Source organism: Daphnia carinata, chromosome 9, assembly GCF_022539665.2.
Source record: "Daphnia carinata strain CSIRO-1 chromosome 9, CSIRO_AGI_Dcar_HiC_V3, whole genome shotgun sequence".
NCBI classification, from domain to species: domain Eukaryota; kingdom Metazoa; phylum Arthropoda; class Branchiopoda; order Diplostraca; family Daphniidae; genus Daphnia; species Daphnia carinata.
In genome coordinates this window covers 7,152,228-7,173,553 of record NC_081339.1, presented here as the reverse complement: position 1 = coordinate 7,173,553, position 21,326 = coordinate 7,152,228, and the positions used below count along the sequence as shown (strand labels likewise).

At 39.6% G+C, this 21,326-nt stretch overlaps 4 protein-coding genes and 3 long non-coding RNA genes across 10 annotated transcripts; 3 read left to right on the top strand and 4 right to left on the bottom strand.

Annotated features, from left to right (window-relative positions):
* The first annotated feature begins 1,169 nt into the window (after positions 1-1,169).
* Positions 1,170-7,596, top strand: LOC130697826 (noggin-2-like). Its single transcript, XM_057520624.2, is given in 4 exon segments — positions 1,170-1,601; positions 4,498-4,813; positions 5,872-6,002; positions 6,005-7,596. Coding segments are annotated over 3 exon segments (825 nt in total). The 5' UTR covers positions 1,170-1,601; the 3' UTR covers positions 6,383-7,596.
* On the bottom strand, positions 7,476-10,278 carry LOC130697799 (U3 small nucleolar RNA-associated protein 6 homolog). The gene is made up of 10 exons (XM_057520591.2): positions 10,087-10,278; positions 9,893-10,019; positions 9,692-9,832; positions 9,440-9,622; positions 9,133-9,377; positions 8,964-9,074; positions 8,706-8,898; positions 8,186-8,624; positions 7,951-8,121; positions 7,476-7,765 (listed from the first exon to the last, which is right to left on the bottom strand). Exons 1-10 carry the CDS (start codon positions 10,176-10,178, stop codon positions 7,617-7,619), a joined length of 1,851 nt encoding a protein of 616 aa, XP_057376574.1. The 5' UTR covers positions 10,179-10,278; the 3' UTR covers positions 7,476-7,616.
* A 114-nt stretch (positions 10,279-10,392) lies between these two features.
* On the top strand, positions 10,393-12,038 carry LOC130697815 (RING finger protein nenya-like). Its single transcript, XM_057520611.2, has 6 exons — positions 10,393-10,771; positions 10,839-11,023; positions 11,080-11,138; positions 11,202-11,306; positions 11,369-11,734; positions 11,798-12,038. Exons 1-6 carry the CDS (start codon positions 10,654-10,656, stop codon positions 11,988-11,990), a joined length of 1,026 nt encoding a protein of 341 aa, XP_057376594.1. The 5' UTR covers positions 10,393-10,653; the 3' UTR covers positions 11,991-12,038.
* Positions 12,039-12,666: 628 nt separating this feature from the next.
* Positions 12,667-13,140, bottom strand: LOC130697853 (uncharacterized). The gene is made up of 3 exons (XR_009003051.1): positions 13,018-13,140; positions 12,855-12,956; positions 12,667-12,774 (listed from the first exon to the last, which is right to left on the bottom strand). It is a non-coding gene; the product is annotated as an uncharacterized LOC130697853 (long non-coding RNA).
* A 146-nt stretch (positions 13,141-13,286) lies between these two features.
* LOC130697846 (uncharacterized) lies at positions 13,287-20,757 on the top strand. 4 transcript variants are annotated; one of them, XR_009003042.2, is made up of 11 exons: positions 13,287-13,445; positions 17,175-17,345; positions 17,466-17,532; positions 17,697-17,826; positions 17,896-18,053; positions 19,379-19,461; positions 19,522-19,596; positions 19,654-19,859; positions 19,924-19,997; positions 20,059-20,268; positions 20,329-20,757. It is a non-coding gene; the product is annotated as an uncharacterized LOC130697846 (long non-coding RNA). The 4 variants fall into 4 exon arrangements; XR_009003043.2 differs by having other exon boundaries at positions 17,703-17,826; positions 19,924-20,268; XR_009003040.2 differs by having other exon boundaries at positions 19,924-20,268.
* LOC130697816 (sulfotransferase 1E1-like) lies at positions 14,445-15,950 on the bottom strand. Its single transcript, XM_057520612.2, has 7 exons — positions 15,615-15,950; positions 15,458-15,557; positions 15,256-15,400; positions 15,069-15,195; positions 14,893-14,987; positions 14,654-14,834; positions 14,445-14,574 (listed from the first exon to the last, which is right to left on the bottom strand). Exons 1-7 carry the CDS (start codon positions 15,850-15,852, stop codon positions 14,450-14,452), a joined length of 1,011 nt encoding a protein of 336 aa, XP_057376595.1. The 5' UTR covers positions 15,853-15,950; the 3' UTR covers positions 14,445-14,449.
* LOC130697851 (uncharacterized) lies at positions 17,706-18,446 on the bottom strand. Its single transcript, XR_009003049.1, has 3 exons — positions 18,383-18,446; positions 18,123-18,198; positions 17,706-18,047 (listed from the first exon to the last, which is right to left on the bottom strand). It is a non-coding gene; the product is annotated as an uncharacterized LOC130697851 (long non-coding RNA).
* Positions 20,758-21,326: the final 569 nt, after the last annotated feature.

The window sequence follows — 21,326 nt, the reverse complement described above, 5'->3', positions numbered from 1 at the left end:
ATTAACTGGACGTGGAGGGATTGAAACAAGTATTTTTTTTTTTTTTTCGGTTCCAGTTTTATTTATGACCAATTGACGATGGATGCAAAATCGTTTCGAAACTTTGATGGCCTTTCCATAATCGTTTCAATCTATCGTCACTCTCTCTAATTCTACAGATACAGCCATATATTCCAATGGGAAGAGAGAATTCAAACAATTCCATCGTAAAAATGTTTCAAAAATTGTGTTCCAGTACATTTTTTTTTGTTTTACCCACGGCGAAAATCAGAAGATCAAAGAGTTTGATGACGTCAACGTGGTCCCCATTGGGTTTATGTTCCAATCGAACTGTATATGATCGCCTCTTGTGTATTGTCTTTATTTGATTGTTGAACTACAGGAAGATCCTGGATCCCTCAAATAAACAAAAGGAAGCGATCCTTATTAGTTTCGGAAGTGGCTTTGGGAAAAGAGGGAAGATGTTTGGTTTAACAACTGGACATCACGTTGTTCTCATTTTTCAAATGCCACCTGGTTCTTCCACGCCTGGAACTCTCCCCAAAGTAAAAGAATTGAAACCTCTTTTTTTCTTCAAGGATTTACGGTGTATAACGAGTCAATCTATAATTTAATTATATAGTCATCCCCCCCCCCCCCCCCCAAAAAAAAAAAAATGTTCCTGGATTTGGGCCGGAACGCGATTTCTCCGCCTGGGAGCGCACTCAAAAAATAGCGATAGTTTTTCAAAAAAAAAGAAGGGTGCCAATGGAGGGTATATACTTTATTGAGAAGTCTAAAGAAGGATTTTATTTTTTGGGGTGGTATAAGAAAATCAGAAAAAAAAAAAATTCCGGCCAACTTCTATTGTGTGACACGGAAGAAAAGAGGGTTGAACATCACTGGTGTCTAGTAGCGAAAAAAAAAAGAGAGAGATGTATACATCCATCTCTAATAAAGAAGAGAGGGTGGTTTTATAAGCACGACGGGCGGGCCGCCGGAAAAATTCAAAGAAGATAAAATAGCCTGTCTCTCTCTAGTGTACATATCCCCCCCCTCTCCATTTTTGCTGCCATACTCCAAAAGTCACAAAGTCCTGCCCACTTCTATACGCTGGACAAAAACCGGATACGAGGCACGACGCAAGCGCACAGCAGTACACTACACCGCCGCTACGACTACTACGACTACCGTGTCCTGTCAGACAGTCAGTCGAAAACCAAACTCTGCACGTCTCTCTCTCTCATTCTCTCGCTCTCTCACATCTAACTCAGACGGAGAGAAGAACTCCATTTTTTTTTTGAAATTATTGTGTTGTGTGTGTTTGAATAAGTCCATTTACATTAAAAGCCCAGTTTATTTTTCTTTTTTTGTTCAAGACTTTTAAGCATTTTCTAGTCGGCAGTGTTTTGGATGACGTAAGCAAAAAAAAAAAGGAGAGAGAGACAAGAAACGTTCATTTTTTTTTTTTTGAATTGCCCGCCTTTTCAATTACCGGACGTCTTGATTTCAATTCACAATCATAAACGTTTTTTTTTTTTTTTTTGAGAGATCTTAGCGAAGTGTCGTCTTCAGAAGTGAATGTAGTTTTGATCTTGGCTTCTCCAATCATCGATCAAAAGGTAAGTCGTCCCGTCCTTTTTGGCAAATGAGTTTGTTTCACTGTTTATTATTGCTATGAGTATATGTGCACATCTGTGCCCTCCGTGTTTAGCCTTTTCAAATTGACAGGCCCCTCCCAAAAATTTAAATCGATGAAATGGGCAACACCTTGACGAGATCCCAAGTGGCCCATCATTTAGCCCCCTATAGGTACGCCGATAAGAAGGAAGGCTGTGAAAACGTGTGAAAACTGTGACGAACACGTCAACCTTTTTTATTTTTTAAAGGTGTCCGTCTTTATCCACAGGACCCTTTTTTTTATATATATATTTCCAATAGAGGACCATCCATAAAGGGCTAATTGTATTGTTGGGGACATTCCTCTGGGCTCCCTTTTTTTTCACCTATTGTACCTACAAATATTTTTCTTGCTTTTTTAGCTCTTCACACCCCGACAGTAGGCCCACTATTGAATAGACATTGACGGACATGTACGGAATCTCAATAGCCGGGGTTTGAAACCTTAGAAAAAGGGTGGCGGTGAACTATGGCGGTGACATTTCTTTTGGGGGGGGGGGGGTGGAAATGGATCACTTCCTCTTCTTTCTTTTCCAACACCTTTCTATTTTTTTCAAACGTCTTCCGCGTTCGGTGCGATGATGGGATTCCTACAAAAAAAGAATTCCTGTTTTTAAATGTTTAGATAATTATTTATTCCGGTATGGATCCTTGCAATCGTATTGGTCAAATGTTTTTCCTTTTTTTTTTCCCATCCAGCCAACAAACTGGAATCGATCGGAGTCACCCTCTGCCAAAACTATTTCTGCTCGATATTGTCTATCTCCTCTTCTACTTTATATATTGATAAAAGCTTTTCTTTCGTCTCTCTCCCCCCTCTCTCCCGTTTCCCCAACTGTTTGTGTGTGTCCTATTAATCCGGGGTAGAGCCCAGCGTCCTCCTCCCCTCCGCACTAGAGAAAAAAAAAAAAAAGAGATGTATAAATATATCATCCATTTAGAAGATGAAAGAGAGAGAGACCAGTATACACTCCCGAACAATAGGGTGGTTTTGGCTGGGACTATAGAAAAACACAATCAAATGAAAAAAAGAAGAAAAATTCATGGATATCAAAAGAGAAACGATTCTTTAACATCTATCATATTTTTCTTACTGGCAAAAGAATGTTTTCGAATACGAACAGTGTCAACTGAAAAGAAGCTTACAAACTTCTTTCTTTAACGATGTTGTTATTGTGTACGCTGGACAGCGAGTCTTTTCCAGCGCAGCTAAAGGTATATACACATCGAACGTAACCTCGGCTGGGGTGGAAAACGAAGAAGGGTGGTACATAGCCGATGTTTGTGTGCCTTCCCAAATCTCATCGATCATCGTCAACAGCCAATAGAACACACACAAAAAAAAAAAAAAGAAAAAAATGCCTAAGAAAAACAAGTTCCCCATTTATTTTTTTTTTTTTTTTTTTTTGGCTTGCAAACGGTTCGAAAAAGAGAAGACGATCTTCTTTTATACACGCACGTCTATCCAAGTAAACATGTGAGTGATACTCTTAACGTCTACGGGCTAAAAGCGATGGCAAATGATGAGTTATAGATGCACTCTATTATAGCGAAGAATGATTATTTATTTGTTTTTTTTGTGTGTGTGTGTGTATTGTCTCTACGTCGTCTGGCCGAGTCTACTAACGTGCCGATCCTTGCGCAATCCCGAATGATCTACAGAAAGGAGATAGGGGGTGGCATCCATTGTCCTATAAACATATCTAAAACGAAACAACTCCGAATTGTCCATTTTTCTTTAAAAGGGATCCCTTTTTGTTTTTTTTTATTCTCTTGTCTTCAATTATTATTTTTTTTTTGTTTTGTTTCTAAAGCGATTGGGGGCGATGAAAAACCCAAGCCTGCTGATCCACGCGACGTTCTTTATTTACTTATCCGAGAAAAAAGAGAAGAGCCATCAGCCGCAAAACACTCAGACATGGACGATGGGGGGAGGAACATCCAATAGTCGGACGATGCTCCTGATGATGTCTCTTTTATAGTAACATCATAGTTGGGTCGTATATAGAATATTCCTCCTAGCCACCCCAACATCCCGAAACTCTGAAGGGTTTTTTCTTTTTCCTGTGTTAGTTTTACATCAGGTCACCGACATTTTGGAAAAAAAAAAAAGAAAAACGCTTCATCTCATTTCCTGGATAACTTGCAAGGTCTTCTTTTGAAAAGAGGAATACAGGAGCCAATCGATGGATCGTATCCATTTTTCATGTATAACTTTGCAGCCCCTTTTTTTTTCGTTCTTTCACTAACTGTTACCATCCAGTAATTTGCCCATAGCGAGCAGAGACGATATTTACAAGGATGGCAAAACTAAAAGAGAAATGCAAGCGCGCGCACAAGAAAAAGGAAATGCAGGAAGTCAACAGGATCCGGACAAACCTTTTTCTTTTTTTTTTTTTTCGATGGCATATATCGACGATGAGCTCCTTCCTGATTGAATCCTATTTTATACTGTGTACATATTTACAAAAGAGAGAGAGAGAGAGACAACTATTGTTGGTTGATTCCTTTACGTTCGTTTTCTCCTTCCGGAAGACGATCCGGAAATGGTAGATTTTTTATTTTTTTTTAGGGAGGGGGATTTTCTTTTTAAATGCCAAGTCAATAATCCGGATGAGTTCGGTTGTCGTCATGTGACGTTCATTTTTTGACTTGGTAATTGAATCACGTTGATTTTCGATGAATTATCGGTGGCCCGTCATGACGATGTGACAGTGAAAAAACAAAAGGGGCTAAGAAGAACAGCGTGTGTGTATTAATTTGAATATTTAATCACACACACACACACACAAAAATGAAATGCATTTTATTTTTCGTGTGTACGCTTTCGTTTGGCAGATGATGAGAGGAACAACAGGAATAGACGCCGACGTTGCCTCAGACAGGCGTCGTGGCTCTTTGCTGGCTTTAATGCTGGGCATGGCCGTCGCCATCGTGGCGACTGGCAACAACTTGCCGACCGTCTCAGCCGCCGTCCAGACGACCGTCAAAAACGCTCAACAACAGCAGCAACAACTACGCGTCAAGCCACAACCATCGCCGTCTGCCGCGTCGTCCGGTCTTCCGGTTCCGGATCTCCTAGAGTCACCCGACGCCAAGTACGACCCCAAACCCAAGGACATTGACGCCGCCGCCCTGCGACTCCGACTCAAAGGTGAAACTATTTTTTTTTAGATTGACTTCAATGCAGTATAATTCCGCCTTTTGGGGTAATGATATTTCATAATATATAAAGAGACAGGGGGGGTGGCCTTCGATGGATCGGACGTCAATCATGCGACAAGTTCCCTTTTTTGTGTGTGCTTGCACGCACGCCAAAATGTCGTGCACGTGACTTAGAGGTTGTTGCCTTGGTGCAGGTCACCGAGTATAGATTTCAAACCAGCTATAGACACACAGACACACACACATTCGTTTCGATTCTCGTTTATTCCAAATGTGCTGTTTTAGAAAACAATGGACGAGTGATGGGTGTGGACTATAAACGATTATGGATACAGTTAGACGTAATTTGATCATTTTCTTTATACCTCGGGGAAAGTTATGGCGTTGTAGGTTTTTTAAAATACATATTCAATTGCGAATGTTTTTTTTTTAGCGCACGAGCGAAATACATGGAACAGATAATTGCTCTCTCAGACGTGGGCATATCTTTGTTGCTGTGTAGCCAATGGACATCGATTGATTTCGGCAGAAACCATGGAAACGCTAGCCGGCGGACGTCATTGACAGATGTCTCTTCTTTCCTTAGAAAAATAAAAGTTTGTGACGTCATAGGTCTAAAATGGGGTCTAGAATTAATGTGATTACTTACCTAGGGAAGGGGGGGGGAGGGGATTATTTACTGTCATCTATTCAGGGAAATCCCCCCTTTTTTTTATTTTTTTCCTCATCGATGAGTTGACTTTTATTTCTCAAAAGGTACGCGACCTACAATGACGGTGTCGGATTACCATCCGTCAAACGAATGACGGATGAACCTTTTAAGGAAAACATAAAATGAAAATAAAGTTATTTCGAAAGTCCTGTAAGCTGTTGAGAAAAAAGTATAATAATAGAGACGTGAGACTGGTGAAGAGGCCCTGCATTAATAAGTCAATATAATCCAGTTTTCGAACTGACGGGCACGTTTTTTTCTTTTCTCTTCCATCAATTCCGGAGACCAATAATAAAAAACCAAAACCCAAATTCTTTTTTAAAATTTTTGTGCAGATCATTTTGACGGTCGATTTATGTCGATCGGGCAGCCCAAAGAGGCGATTCTCTACCCGAACGGCACGGCCGAATACCCGGTTCGCTACAACAACAATCTGTCGCCGTCGAGGAAGAGCAACGTTCCAGCCCGAGGTCCAAGTGGAATTTGGGCTCGTTGCAGCTGCCGGACGGGACCCGGGTGCGGACGAGGCTGTCGCGCAAAGTGCGCAAGAAGTTGGAGAAGTTCCTTTGGCTCTACACTCAATGTCCGGTGATTTACCGGTGGAAGGATCTCGGATCGCGCTACTGGCCCCGCTGGATCAAACAAGGACGCTGTCACGCCAATCAGTCGTGCTCTTTCCCGCCAGGCATGAGCTGCCGCGCCTCCGAGGAACGCGAAGTCGTCATTCTCCGTTGGCACTGTCAGTACTGGGACCCGCCTCGCTTCTGCAAATGGATCCCGCTACATTATCCCATCGTCCGGCAATGCACTTGCGGCTGTTCCGCCAGCGCCAAATCCATCAACTGAATCTCTCTTTTTTTTTTATTTATTTTTTTTTTTTTAAGTTCAAAAATATTTGAAATTATTTTACAGCACCACCCCTCCGCACCCAAAATGAAAACTCGGGTGATTTAATTATTTTTTTTTAAATAGATTTTATTTAGATTAATCTAATGCCAACTATAATACTCATTGCAAACAGCGCACCCCCCCCCCCCAAAGTAACAGTTGCATTCCCACATTATTTTGAAAAAAAAAAAAAAAAAAAAAAACGGCCCGTAAAAAATAAGAATTAAACAAAAAAATTTTAATTAATTGGCATTCCACATAATTTCGACATTTTCTTTTGCTGCCTGCTGAAACCCCGCCCCTCTGAAAAAAAAAAGAATGATTGAAGGAAAGGAATGAACAAAATAGAAGCCCGTCCATTTAAAAAGAAAATCACGGCTGACGTTTTGATACGCACAAAAAATCGAAGAAAAAAGTTTGAAAAAAACAAAAACAAAAAAAAAATCTTTTTGAAAAATTTTTTCCTTTTTCTATCCCCCCCTTTATGTAATATCTATCGGCTGTCAATCGAAAAACGCGCACATATTTCTAACCAGTATTCCCATCCCCTTTATATTATTATAACGATGGCATTCTTAATGAATCTCTTCAATAATGATTCTATTTTGATGAATTTGATGACAATAGTCGGCAATATTCCCCCCCAATGTCTTTTTTGTATGTTGTGTGTGTAGTTATATATATATATGATATACATATATAAAAAAAAAGGGAGAGATAAAAAAAAAACAGAAAAAAAGGGTTTCCCGAATTTCAGCCCTCCCCCCTTTCTCTCCCGCTTCCTGTCCCGCAGTATTATTTTTTTGATTTCTCAATAGCATGGAACGCACACGCTCTAACCTATCATTTTTTGAAAAACAACATTTCGTGCTTTACTCGAGCTATTTCTACATTAACGATTTTACATTCTTCAGAAAAAAACAAAAGCCATTTGAAAAAAAAAAAAGATTCAAATTGTACCGCATTTATCTCGCTGTAAATAGCAAAGGAAGAGAAGAGGTAAAAACCGTGAGTCTTTTTAGACTGACGCCGCGTCGGATGATATTTTGTATTTCCCAGCCATAGTCGTGTGTTTGTTTGCTCTCATTTTGACATCGGGGAGAGGGAGGGAAGGGAGGTTTGTTTGGTTTGGGCATTTTTAATTGGGAAAAAAGTGAATCGTGTCGTCAATTGGTTTTTTTTTTATGGAGAGTTAAGCCTGCAGCTGGAACAGCGTGTACTGGAACAGAAAGTCATCGGCTAGTGCGCGATCCAGTGTCATCTTGGCCCGATGATGCAAATTGCCGACGCGAGTCGGATCTCCGTGTTCCAATTCAAATCGGATGAAACGAAGCCAGATTTCTATCGATTAGAAAAAGAATTAAAGATGAAACGAAAGAATTCGACATGTAAACGGATCTCATGTGATGGCTTTGTAACTCCATTTCCTCCTCCCTATCCCCCAACCCATCATTTGGAATATAACGTTTTACATGTTGTGTAAATAAAAAATTGTCATTTTACTTTCAATTTAGGAATTCAATTACCTTTATCCTTCTGGCCGAATTGCATGATAGCTTTCTCGTAAACCTGCCGAATGAATTCCAACTTGGGGTGAGTCTCTTTCAATTCCAAATCGATAATCTTGTAGTGGAAGTCCAGCACTAAAGGTGGCAGTGAAGCCTGAGATTGATACAGTTTCTGCGCTTCTTCTCGTCCTACAAAACAAAACAATGTCATCAAATGTGAATCATTCAACACCATTGCAAATACAAGACAAACCTTTGCGAGTGGCAATCCAGTTAAGATACAGAGGTTTGAAATGGTTTCCAACTGGGGGCTCTACACTAATAGCTTTTTGATAAAGATCTTCTACTGTTTGAAAAGCTATGCTATTTTGATTGCTGAGCGCTTCGAAATGTTCGATTGCCGTTTCCCAAACGGCAATCGAATCGGATGTAGATCCAAGGGCTTTGATTGCTTCCCAGAAAACGGCCGGAAGTTCAATCAAAACAGCTGTTGCTTCTTCATCAGCAGCCGGTTCCGGTTCGTCGGCTATTCCAGTGTCAATTAAGAAGAGAGGTTCTTCTTCCTTCTGCTCAAGTACGGCTTTTAATGCTTTCGTCCATAAGGTGGCGTTCTTGGGAAATTGCTTCACGCCCTCAATCAACACCGTTTTCAATTGGTAGCCGGAGAATTGATCGCTTTCCAGCATATTGGTCTGTCATCGGCGCCATTTGGAATAGCAATAATAAAAAATGCTTAATGCCGTGTTGTAAAAATATTTGTTCTTCCATCATACCCAGTCAATCAGTTGCTGATCCGATAATTTTTTATTGATGAGCGCGCGATAACAGACGTGGTGAATTCGCTGACGGATTTTCGGCCGGATGATGTCATTTTCGCGCAAAACAAAGAGCGTGTCGACGTAAAGTTGAAACATTTTGGGTGTGTCGATGCGTTCGATGGCTTCCTCGTACGTGGAACAGCAGAGCCTTGATAATATTGTATTAGCATTTGAGAATTGCTTCGAGTGTAAAACCTGTTTAAATTCACTTACTCTATCCTATCGTTCAGCTTCATTTGTTTGTCATTAGGGTCTTTTTCAAGCGCGTGCCTAGCTATGGTATCCCAGGTTATTTCATCTTCGCTGTGCTCGACTTGCATGTCTCTAAAAATTGCATTCTTGATAATTATAGAATGCACAAACGTACCGAAAGACCTGTTACCTAAAGATGGTTGCTTGAAGTTCGCCAGTGAAATCAAATTCTTTGGCTACTGTAAGGAATGGAAGAAGATCGGCGGCTGATTTCACGGCTTTCTTGGCATCGTTGTAAAAAATAACAGCAAGTCTTCCATCCAAAATATTATCTGTAGCTTCCTCATTGTCAGGTAAGTCTGGTTCACAGCTAAGACCGAGAACTTGCCTCCGTTTTCGTAGACGGTCTGCTTCAAGAAGCTCGAGACGAAAAGCCTGTAGTTAAAATTATTAGAAATTTGTTGTATTGTTTAAAAATAAGGCTGTAAATGTATTACCTCAGTGTACAGCTGAATGCTTTCAGGGTGAAACCTTAACGCCCTCAGAAGCAAGCCTCTGCCATTAGCCGCTGATCCGTTCTCTTCAAACTCCCATTTTGCAGCCATGATCCACAGTGAAGGCTCATTACTTTTGACAGCCAACAAGCGGACAAATATTCTGGTAATGCTGCTTGTCCAGCGCTTAATTTTTTTAGTTAAAAAAAAAAAGTAGGGCTAAGGTCTTACTGAAAAATCATTATTTCAAGTTACCATCCGTTTGCAAAACTCAATGTGTGACAACCAAATTTTCAAATCACTTGGGAAACGTGCAGTGGCATACATAAACATTTTGTTGATTCGGTTGCCAATGGCATGATCTATTTCAGGTTTCTTGAACTGACAACCAATTTTCTAGAGTAAAATGAAAAATTTTAATATCTGATACAATTCATAAAAACTATGCTGCCTTACATTTCGTCTTAAGCGAATGAGCATCAGTAAGTTTATTTCATACTGTATATACTTTAGGTAGTCTTCTTTCACTTTAGTATGCTTTTGGAGTTTATATTCGAAATCTCGACGCTTTTTCACAACCGCTCTAGCATTAAAGAACAGCAGTTTTGAGCAATGGCAAAAACAAAATCATAAGTTATGAAGTTTCTTACTTAATTTCTTGTTCAGTAAATAGTTCCACTCTTTGCATTTGCTCCAACTCAGGGAGCATCTCCTCGAGTTTCAAGTCCACAAATTCCGCCATGATTCAAAATGTTATTTAGTTTATTAATACAAAGTTAATTTCAAACAGAACCGGCACAACCAATCACTTGAAAACGTCAAACACGTGTGCTTGCTTTTGTTGTCTGCTAGCATTAATAAAATTTCTCAACTCCATCTTTGTGAATAAAAGCAAACTGTTAGGATAAATCTTGCTTCGTGATGAAAAAATTTAAAGGGAAAAATTCTAGTTTATCACATCACGTCTTAAAGATTGATGTAAAGTAACTGCCTAGCCTTCTATTTACAAAACATAGTATTGTTGGCGGCAATGTGGATAGATGAAACGACAACGTGACTGTCTGTTTCTAGTGTTCTGCTACGGCCATTCGAACTTTGGCTTTTGGCTTTCGATTTCAAGCTTTTGTTGGTGACTTCTTTACTGTTGACTAACTCGTGATTCGTTCTTCCTGATATCGTTCTTCAGAGGTTCAGATCGACAATAGAAAGTATGAATAATGGATTGGATACACTGCAACGACTGTTTCAAGCAACCGTACTCGAGCCCCAACACACTGTTCGTCCTCACATCATGCGCCCGTATTCAGTGTTCCGACTGCAATTCATCAAAATCATGTAAAATCAGTTTTTCCTCATGGGTATTTATTGTCAATGGAAACCATATAGTCCCCATTGTGTAAAGGTATCAACAGAGATTGCAAACCATGCAAAAGTCAAAATTACAATGCAGTACCACTCGACGAATCCATCCCATCGGCAGTCGAAGACTTTTTTCGCGATCCGTTAGATCATCTGAAAAGATTCCTTAAAGTTTACGATTTCCAAAGGAATCATCGAGATCAACTGCTAAAACGCCAAACTGAACAGGTAATATTTTACTGCTGCATTATGAGCAATTTTGAAATGTAAACCTTTTCCTACAGCAAAAACAGGTGGCTGCTCAAACTACCCAGTGGCAACGAACCACAACAGACCTACAAAGGCAAGCTAGTTTTCTTTATCTTCCCGTCCTTAATATTGCTAAGTCATTGCAATTTTTATACAGTCAGGTGCAAAAATACAGATCTGAAGTACAAGACACTAAGGAGGAGAACATGACACTCAAGCTGAAAATTCAAGAATTGGAAAATATGTTGGCGAAAGAACGCAGGTCATTTTGCTTTATTTCAAATGCACATGTTTCGCGTCATTTGGTTGTTATTTTTTGAATAGGTCAGTGGCTCCTGATTTATACCAATATAGTAGGAACCATCAGGCAGATCCTAAAAAGAGAAGTGCCCCAACTCCATCTACAGGTGATAGGGCTTCGGACGATCGCAACATGATTTCGTGGCAGCAGAAAGTTCCAGGAGTTCCAACGAATCCACCAGATCGTCCGGGTCCAATACGCCAGCGCTACGTGCCCACCCAGCAACATCAGCCCTATAAATCTCGAGTACCCCACCAGTTTTTAAACGTCGAAACGCCAGCCTACTTTCCTTCCTACTCTTCTACACCGGCAGCAGTGGCTCGACCAAGTGTCACCGCGGCGACTCCGAAGAATGCTCTTTCGTCATTTCCTACGCCAATTGTCCATCGGTAATACTAAAGAAATGTACTTTGATGCAGAGTACTAAGATGCAATTATTACATTTAATTCAGGCCCCGTCAGTATGTCATGGCTCCTCCGATGCCAACCCAAGTCCCAAAACAACATATTTCCGATTCAGCGCAGCTACATTCAGCACAACAACGGAAGCGAGCCGGATCGTACAACAATAGAGTTTACGCATTTATGTCGGAAGCAGCTCGTCAGGCTCTTACTCCGGAACCTCTACAAGCCAAAAAATTATAAGATTTCTATCTGCTTAACCGGTAAATACATTAAATTTATTATTCGAGAGCAAGAGGTTTTTGACGTAACTAATTGAAAGCAAATGCAAAATTAATGGTAAAGTTTTGTATTTATTACAACGTCTTGCAAAGCCAAGCATGCCTTCATTCAGCAGATTGTATCAGATGCACCGATAACTCTAATTCAACTAGGAAAGGCACACAATAACAAGTTGGCATGGCAATCTGCATCTGCAGTTGGGTAACCCAGAGTGTAGAAGATTGTGAAGAAGTTCAAGATGGAGAAGGACAATCCAAAGGACTTTAGATTGTGTTTCAAAATTTCATGGTAATAACCTTTTATAGCTGCAGGTAACGATCAGCTGATGTCAACGTAACACCTGTCGTACGTTGGGCCCTTCAAACGATAACTTTGAGACGAGGAGATCATCGAGCCTTTGAAAATAACGTGTTTGCCATGATTACTGTTCTAATTGGAATTCATTTGGTCGATTACAGATGCGGTACTCCTTGCAGGAAATAGACAAGGATTTTAACAGAAACATCCCTCTTCACGTTCGGCAGAGACAGCCATACTCTGGAGTGTCTCATAAATTTAGAAGTGATTTCTAACTTACTACCAGAGTTGGACGCATCAGAAGTTGCTGCCCTCTGACGCGAATTCTTTAATTAGTTCCAGGAAAACTATCTCCATTTAGCTATCCAACCATTACAGGTACGGTAACGTCAATATTTATGCTTCTTGAATATAATTGAGGATCAAAAGAAGTGGTCAAATCGATTTCCTGTTGTTTTTTTATCCCAAATAGAATCAGTAAAAAGTTAAGCTACAAGAGATAGTCAAAGACTAATAGATACATCTTACGTGGTGTACGATTTGTGCTAACATCCAGTCTAGTATCTTTCGTCAATCATTTTCATGAGCGTGTCCAGTTGCAGCACGTCCGTTGGAGTGTAGATCTCATACCTAATGAAAATGCAAGTGTAATTAGAGTTGAAGGAATAAGATATAAGCCTTTTACACTTACGTAAGGTTTAGGGACATGGCGAGCATGTGAAGAAGCTTAGCTTCAATTACACTTAATTTATTAGCTCATGGGCTAGATAAATTACCTGAGCTATTTTGGATCTAAATGATAAGAAAGAAATATGCAGTGACCACCACATAATTTTTTGAAAAAGAAAAAAATATATTTAATTTAATTACGCAATAACTGGCAACGTGTTATTGCGACCGTTGATAGTTTGACATTGACAACGTGCAGCCCAAAGCGAACAAAGAAAAGGAGCTCCAGACACGTCGACATCATCGTGTGAAGGACATTGCGTACTGTGAAACCAAGTTTTTTTTTAACGTGATTATTTGTGTCATGATTTGTGTTGTCGAGATTTCAAGACTCGTCTGATGCTTTATGGATGCAGGGATTTGGTCAGGAATAACCAGACATCTTGTGAGGTATGTTACTCGTCCGCCCTGCCATTTCCCACAAACGTATTCCTACCTTTTTTGCAAGAGATCTTTTCCCCTGTTTTGACATTAATTGTACAGCACACTGTTGAAGGGCGATTGTTCCCATTTTTTTTTGTGTCGGCGTAGAAACACAGAAAACTTGGAATCAATTGAGAAGGCTAGGGGACAAACTGTTTTTTTTGTGCATTTGCTGTTTTTTTTGCCACGCCCATTTCTTTCGTACGAATTATAACATGTGCATTTAGAAACAGGTCTAAGACCATACTGGTAATCGACAACAATATCGAGTAAGGAAATCTCGGATGGGAAAATTCTTCTGGCTTATATTAAATCATTGTGCGTTACGAAAGTAAACTGGTTAAGATCCTTTTTTCTGAGAAGTAACGGGGTCAGTGTGGGCGTTACATGTAAGAACTGAAATCCGTTGGGAAGTTGAAGCGGCTATCTTGAAACTAACAGACTTAAGTGCTCTGTGCCACCCGTTACACAAACTATCGTTCAAAAACGGTTTCGATTACGTCCATTTACTGGTGACTCCCTTTTAATAAGAACTATAAATGTTAATTTAAAGATCCATATTTTTTAAAGAAGATAAAAAAGAATTTTTGAAAGACAATGGTGGATTAAAATTCTATCGATTTTAATTGTTCTATATGTTTCATAACCTTGTGACAGTCAGTTATTTGGGGTATGGCAAACGACAATCTGAAATGATTAGGAGAAAGAATCGTAAGGGATTGCCGGAGACAATCCAACAGCTGGATTACGTAGCATGGGTAATTGTTAACGCATTATTATTTCAATGAGTAAGACGTTCATTTGGTAACAAACAAAAAAAAACACCACATATTTACTGATATAATATAATTTGTACTTTTTCAAAAATTCTGAAAGAAAAGAGATTACAGATTCTTAGCTTAAATGTTAAGCATGATTACAAGTATTTAAAGGAGATTGAATCTAATTTCATCACTAATTTTTTTAATAAATTAGTCTTGCTGGTCCAATTCAGTGATGAATGACAGATCGCTTCCCTTCAAATTCTTTTCAATCCATTTATCAATCTTGGAGTTCAATTCTGGGCTGAAATGATTTTTCCAGTCTCCGGTTTTTCCTGGTTTCGTGATTAAAGAAACAAAATGTAACTGCTACAACAATTACCCAATGCGTACAAGTTGATAGATGGAGGATACCTTTTCGCATGAAGTTTCCATCCTTGTTCATGAAACCAGTCCGTTTACCCAATTCGTTATTGACCGAATCGTTGTGCCTGAGATTTTCGAAACGCAAATGGTTCGTTATCTTTGTTAGTTGTTCATCGCTGGGAGTTTGGCCTAGAAAATCTGCTACCTTTTCTATTTCGCCTCGTAAATCCTGACAAGTGTGATAAAGATTTTGGAAATTGATTGGGTCACATGGCTATGATTGTTACCCTTTTCAAATCTTCGAAGAACATGAAATGCATATGGGGGTGATGTCGTTTCGACCAAGCGTCCAATACATGAGGGAAATATGGCGAGCACAATACTTGTGTTATCATACACGAAAGCGAATAAAAAAAATTAATTTTCCGTAGCGATTGAAAAGAAAATTCAATGCGTAACCTACTTTCATCTTCCAAAAAATATTCCGCGAATTGCTCCAAGGTCCCCTGAAAGTTATGTCGTTTCACCAACTTCGTGTGATGATAAAACGAGACGATTACATCTTTGGGATTGCGCGCTATATAAACCACCTAATCGGACGTTATACGTTAAGGCTTTGGTTACCAAACTGTCGTTTAAAGAGGACTTACTTTGGATGTCTCGAGTAAATCCGGGTGGAGCAAGTAAAAAGGCAAGTGACTTTTGAGTACTCGCGGAGACTCCATTTTTTCGATTGAGTTTAGCAGGTTCATCATTTGGGGTGATAGTTCAATTTCCGATGTCAAGAAGGGTAGCCTACAACAAAGAAATTCAACATTACCATAGGAAATAAACGCGACGTGTTTGACGTACTCGATACACGGCGTTCGAAAAATGAGGTGCGTCCCGCTTGCTCTCGCCGTGTCGCAATCGTTCATCAACAGCCAGATGAGTTCGGACGTCCAAGTCGTACCTAAATGCCATTAACTTGATCAATTTCTCGTCGCATTTTAATAAATAATTTTCCTACCACATTTGGGGAAACCGAGCAACCAGACGTCGTCACTGCGCGGCTGCATGTGATACAGCTTTTCCGCGTGGAATCCGTACAACGGATTCATGACGAATTTGCCCGGCTCGCTTCTCACCAGTCCAGACGTGTAGCCAGGGAAATGGGGTCGTAGTTTTTTCCACTCATTTTGAGGCATGCTATAAAATTGGACTCTGAGTTGGAGCTGCTTCAAGTTGTTGCCGTTGGACAGAGACATGTTTCTACTTGCGACTCAACTACCTGACAGCTCGCGACTCACTGTCAATTTGTCTCTTAATTCTTAATGGTATACCTTAAAACAATTCTGATATAGATAGGCCAGTGTCAGCCGTATCTCGTTTCTAAGTATCGATCATTTAGCCAGCAAGTCCGGAACAAGAAGTATCCGTTCTCAGCTTTTTCCATGGGTGCCCCACGGCAATCATTCGTTTTTTTTTTAACTCATATTTTAGCTTAAAAGAAATTGACTAAAAACAATCGTCAAAGAATCGTCAGTTTGAGTAATAACACTGTCGTTATTAGACAACTCACAATAACTACTACTAATAACAACTAACAATACTAACCATTCCGCAATCAAGCAGATGTCTAAAACGTTCCTGGATCAGTTTTCCGCAATCATGTTCTAATGCGACTTGGTGATTGGGGTGTGTGAACGCGTTTTGATTTTTAAAGAATTTATAACTCCCGGAAATGTTAAGTAAAGTCCCCTTCTCCCTGAAGAAGAGCAGGATCGGGATGACGGCATGGGGAGTTTATGGCAACGATAGTCGCTGCCGAAAATAGCGCACAACCAATAGCTGTACTACCTCAAAAAGGAAACGCCTTTTCCCAGTGGCCTTATTTTTATATTATTCTACGAAATTTCGAATAGTTTATTTCTGCGAAATCCCATTATTGTTTCGGAACTTTTATTTTTATCAATTCGGTTTAATATTAACCCAATAACGGGAATTTAAATTCAAAATAGCTGGGCAAATGTCCGAAAAAGCTGCACTATTTTTCGCCAAGTTCGTTGTCAATAGCCTGGTAGATATCGTGTTTTTTTCTTGGAAAAATCTTTACGCTGGCATTCCATATATTCCCCGGAAAAGTCGACTTCACTTTGGTAGATTATCCAAACAAGAAAGTGAATTGCCTAACGAATTCCAGATTGATGATTCGAGTGACAACCAAGTCGAACGTACTCATAATGTCAAATGGTAATTTTTATTTGCTAACGTGGATGCATAATTTCGAAAACGTAATCACTTTTCGATTTGTCTTCAACTTTCTCCTTAGAAGATCTGTTTTCTGGAACTGTGCTTTAATTACCTTGGGAAATTGATTGAATTGTCTTATGTTAAAGAGTCACTCCAAGGTCGCTAACAGACGTTGAAAGTAGCTGAACAGCCTAGAGCTTTAATTTATCCGAGATCCTTTTAAAAAAGGAAACCCGAGGGAAGTTCAATGACACAAACTTTATTGGACATTCCAATGTTATTAATAAGACAGGGGACTTTTGTGACCGCTATGCTGACAAATGACGTATGCTTTTAGGCAATTGATCCTAGCGGTCGGTATTCGATGTTCCGAAACCTAACACTAGCAGAAGCATTGCTGTACGAAGTGCAAGAACCGTGCGGCTCCTTGTCCAGCCAGCCCATCAGAATTGCTAATATCATCCCCGATGAACCATCCCTTTCATCATATATTCAATCATATTCGCAGGTAATACCACCTAAATTAATTAATCCATAACAATTGCGGTAAACGTCTTAAAATTGAGCTAAAGTTACCGTTAAAAGCAACCGAAATATACACCATTGTTTCTTTTCGTTTAAACCACAGCAAATTTGCAAATTGCCACATGTTTCTCTTCGGACATTCCCGCGAAACGCAAACGTAGACCATACGGGTAAATTAAAGATGCATATTCATATATTTGTCCTAACATGCAAGCTTTGCATTTGTTATATCGTTGTGTATTTGTAAAAATTGCTGCAACTGTGATATTTCTTCTGTTATCAAGTATGATATATTATACTTTATTTATTTCAATTAACAAAATACCATTTTCAGTTACAGACCAAAATTGCAGAACCAGTATCAGCATTTAATAATTTCCACGTACCTTGACATCACGAGCGAAAATGAAAAGGGCTTTATCAACCGTGGAAATATAATGCAATAATAATCAGAATTTCACAACGTAAGTAAATAATCATAATACACATTGAAAAATTTTACATGTTATTATCACCGATCCACTCTCATGTAGAACCCAATTTTTCAACCGACGCTAGTCAACTAGTTTGTTTCGGACCAGTTAACCTCTGCAGTCTACAACGCACCTGCACAGCGGCAACATCTAGTAGATTATTATTACAAACCCTTGAAAAACCCATCAATCACATCTCAAAGGATACGCATCTACATGTATGTATAACAGTATCTTAATAATTAATAATACCTATAATAGTTCAGCTTATAACAATTTAGCGTTACCCAGTGATAGTGACGCGTTTACGGCAGTGTGACCAGCAATTGTTCAGGAAACACTCCCTTCAGTTACATCAAAGATCTTCACGTCACACATTTCGGTAGAATCCAAAAAAGAATGAAGTAACAAAGCATGACAAGATTAGATTATGCAGAAAAATAGGAAACAACAATCACACAAAGCAGACAGTGACGTGTGGTTCGCAATAAGACAATATAGAAAAAGATTAAGACAATATAGAAAAAGACTGAAAGAATCTATTTACCAGACAGGCGAAGCATCCGACGACGACATTGGAAAGGTAGAACAGGTGCAGTGGAAGAACCTTGTGCAACTGCGAAATTTTTGATTTGGCTACCGCCTTAAATACTCGCAGACACGTGCGACATCTTGACTTTGCCGGAAGAAAAGTGTAGGGTAGAGAAACATAATTCTGAAGGTCAACAGCTGCGGAAGGAAATTTTTTTTTATTTGCATGTGGAGATCGAGAATATGTCCATTCCCCCTCATTTGACCAAATAGATGCAATGAGGTAGAAAAGATGAATAACCTTAGGCAATTGGAAAACAAAAAATCAAAACCCCGTTTTGCATTTTCTCAGTAGCCCATTCACCTGCACGACATGCACTAGTGTAGATCTCTCGCTCTTAATTCTGGTGTAGTGATTCACACAATTTCCACACGTGGGGTTGTAGTTTCCGTTCACAAGCTGGATATCTTTTGCCATTTGTCGATACACCAATCACGCACTTCAAAAAGAACTGCATCAGCACTGGGTTTGCCTCTGCACGGGTTTTGTTTAGTTGCACATGTCAGACCGTATTTTGTTGGGTAGTAACATAAGTCTAGATAAAATAGAAAACGTGCATTAAGTTAAGGATAAGTAGTTCTTTAGTTAAGATTAAAGCTACTTTAAGTAAGGCTTAAGCGTAGTCCACCTCACTTCGTTACTTTTGCACAACACTATCTCAGCCATTTTCTTTCACTGTTTTCTGCAATTATTTACAGTAGTCGTCGTTCGCAAACCATTTTTGTACAAACAATTGTACGTTTCGACAATTTTACACAATTTACACATTTACTGCTAATCCAAACAACCTCCTGATCATTAATTAATGATTAATAACCAATTTCTTTTTCAAGAATTTTTTATCCAATGTAACTGTAATTTGTGTACCTGATGCCTCTTAAAATTAAGACGAAAATTATTTCAGTTCAAATATTCAAAAAAATGTGTTTTTTCTCGCTTCTATACAATTAGGAGGGCAATCTCTGGGGTCGAAGAGGACACTGGACAACGAGGATCGCCGTCGCAGCCATTGGAATATCGCCCAAGATTCTGAGGTATATATTTACAAATTTACCGTCTAACCATGTTTTTATTTTTATTATTTATGTATATAGAAGGGCCACATCATCAAAGAAGAGGACGGTTGGACAACGAGGGTCACCGCCAGTATCCTAGCCCAAAATTGCTAGGTATTTAAAAATTTTAAGTTTTTTTTCCCTATGTTTTATGTATTTATCTGTGTCTAGGAGGGCTGGCAACACCACCGAGGAAGATTAGTGGACGTCGGGGATCGCCGTCGAAGTCTCCAAGGATTGTCAGGTGTTATTTACCAATTTTGAGTGTCTAATCGCGTTTTTTTTTTTATGTATTTTGGATCGTCAACATCACCACCGAAGAGGGCAATGGACGACGAGGTTCACTGTCGGAGCCACCAGGATCGACGCCTAAAATAGTCAAATATTTAATTGAAAGTCTTAGGGTTTGAACTATGAATTTATTTTGCTTTATTTATTTAGGAGGGTCTCACCACCATCGAAGAGGATGTTGGGCATCGAGGATGATCGCTGTAGCAACGAGATTGTCGGCACGGGTATTAAGGTTTTTTAAAAATATGTTTATTGGAGTAATCGCGTTTTTTTTATGTATCGAAGAGTGTCTCACCATCACCAACGAGGACACTGGACGCCGAAGAGGGCGCTGGAGCACTGATATCGTCGCCGTAAATGTTTCAGGTATATGATTTACTCGTTTAATTATCTAATCATGTTTTTTTATGTATTTAGGAGATGTCCATCATCGCCGAAGACGACAAAACGAGGCTCGCCGTCGGAGTCGCTAGTATCGTCGCCCAAAATTATCAAGTATTTAACCGAAAGGCTTAGGGTTTAAACTATGACTTTATTTAGTTTTTATGTGTTTAGAAGGGCCCCACCACCATCGAAGAGGATGCTGGACATCGAGGTTCGTCGCTGGAGCAGCGTGATCGTCGCATTGGATGTTTCAGGTATATTTTTTTTACACGTTTAATTGTCTAATCATGTTTTTTTCATATATTTGGGAGGGCTCTGTCGTCGTCGAAGAGGACCACTGGACATCGTGGATCGTCGTTGGAGCAACGGTAATCGCCGTCCATCACCGAGAGACACGCCCATTAGGTGGATGGGAAAAAAAAGATGGTACGGTTGAGTATTGCCTAATTGGCATTCGCTACTTTATTCCGTGTTGTTATTCATGTCTTGCACATTTATTGCTCTTGTCATTTATTCCTTACTGTAACTTTCCCTTTCACTAAGCACGCAAATTCACTACACCTGTACATCACACTTCATTCACAGTTTTTTGCTTTTTTGCACCGGGTTGGGATTAGTGTATCAGGTAATGTGGCCCTGCTTACGTTGGTTTTATTCTAAGCATTTAGTTGGTGTAGGTTAGCTAACACTTACTACTTAAGTAAAAAGTAAAACAAAACAAATTTATTTTATGTCCGCATACTCTTTTCTTTTGAGTATGTCTAGTGACTTGAGTATTACATGAGTAAAATAATAATTAATCGCGTGCGATCGGGTTGCTAACCCCTTTTGACGACCCGATAAAAACGTGATGGGGCAGTAACCCTTTCAAACTATCCCATAATCAAGAATGAACCTGCTGAACAAGAAACCGGTTCAAGCGGTAAGGGTCTGTGGGGCTGCCTCTGGTCTTACAGTTTTCCTCAGCAAATTGGATGTATTGCAACGCTGTCTCACAAATACTGCACATGAAGCTCTATACCTCAGTTTTTTCTGAGTGCAGAAAGTTATGCAAACCAAGGATACTGGTAAATATTTGACAATTTCATGTTAACTATTCTTTATTTGGCATTTAATTCAGCCCATGGAGCTCATTTAACCAGCGCACGGAAAAGGAAATAATACCGCAA

Excerpts from the sequence above, each read along its gene's own strand:
- LOC130697799 (XM_057520591.2), bottom strand. The coding sequence starts at position 10,178 with ATGGCGGAATTTGTGGACTTGAAACTCGAGGAGATGCTCCCTGAGTTG. Across the intron at positions 8,625-8,705 it reads ATCAGCAACTGATTGACTGG|ACCAATATGCTGGAAAGCGA; the intron begins GTATGATGGAAG and ends CGCCGATGACAG. Across the intron at positions 7,766-7,950 it reads ATTCGGCCAGAAGGATAAAG|AAATCTGGCTTCGTTTCATC; the intron begins GTAATTGAATTC and ends TCTAATCGATAG.
- LOC130697815 (XM_057520611.2), top strand. The coding sequence starts at position 10,654 with ATGGATTGGATACACTGCAACGACTGTTTCAAGCAACCGTACTCGAGC. Across the intron at positions 11,024-11,079 it reads TAAAACGCCAAACTGAACAG|CAAAAACAGGTGGCTGCTCA; the intron begins GTAATATTTTAC and ends CTTTTCCTACAG. Across the intron at positions 11,735-11,797 it reads CCTACGCCAATTGTCCATCG|GCCCCGTCAGTATGTCATGG; the intron begins GTAATACTAAAG and ends CATTTAATTCAG.
- LOC130697816 (XM_057520612.2), bottom strand. The coding sequence starts at position 15,852 with ATGTCTCTGTCCAACGGCAACAACTTGAAGCAGCTCCAACTCAGAGTC. Across the intron at positions 15,558-15,614 it reads GCTCGGTTTCCCCAAATGTG|GTACGACTTGGACGTCCGAA; the intron begins GTAGGAAAATTA and ends AATGGCATTTAG. Across the intron at positions 15,401-15,457 it reads TTTCGAACGCCGTGTATCGA|GCTACCCTTCTTGACATCGG; the intron begins GTACGTCAAACA and ends TCTTTGTTGTAG.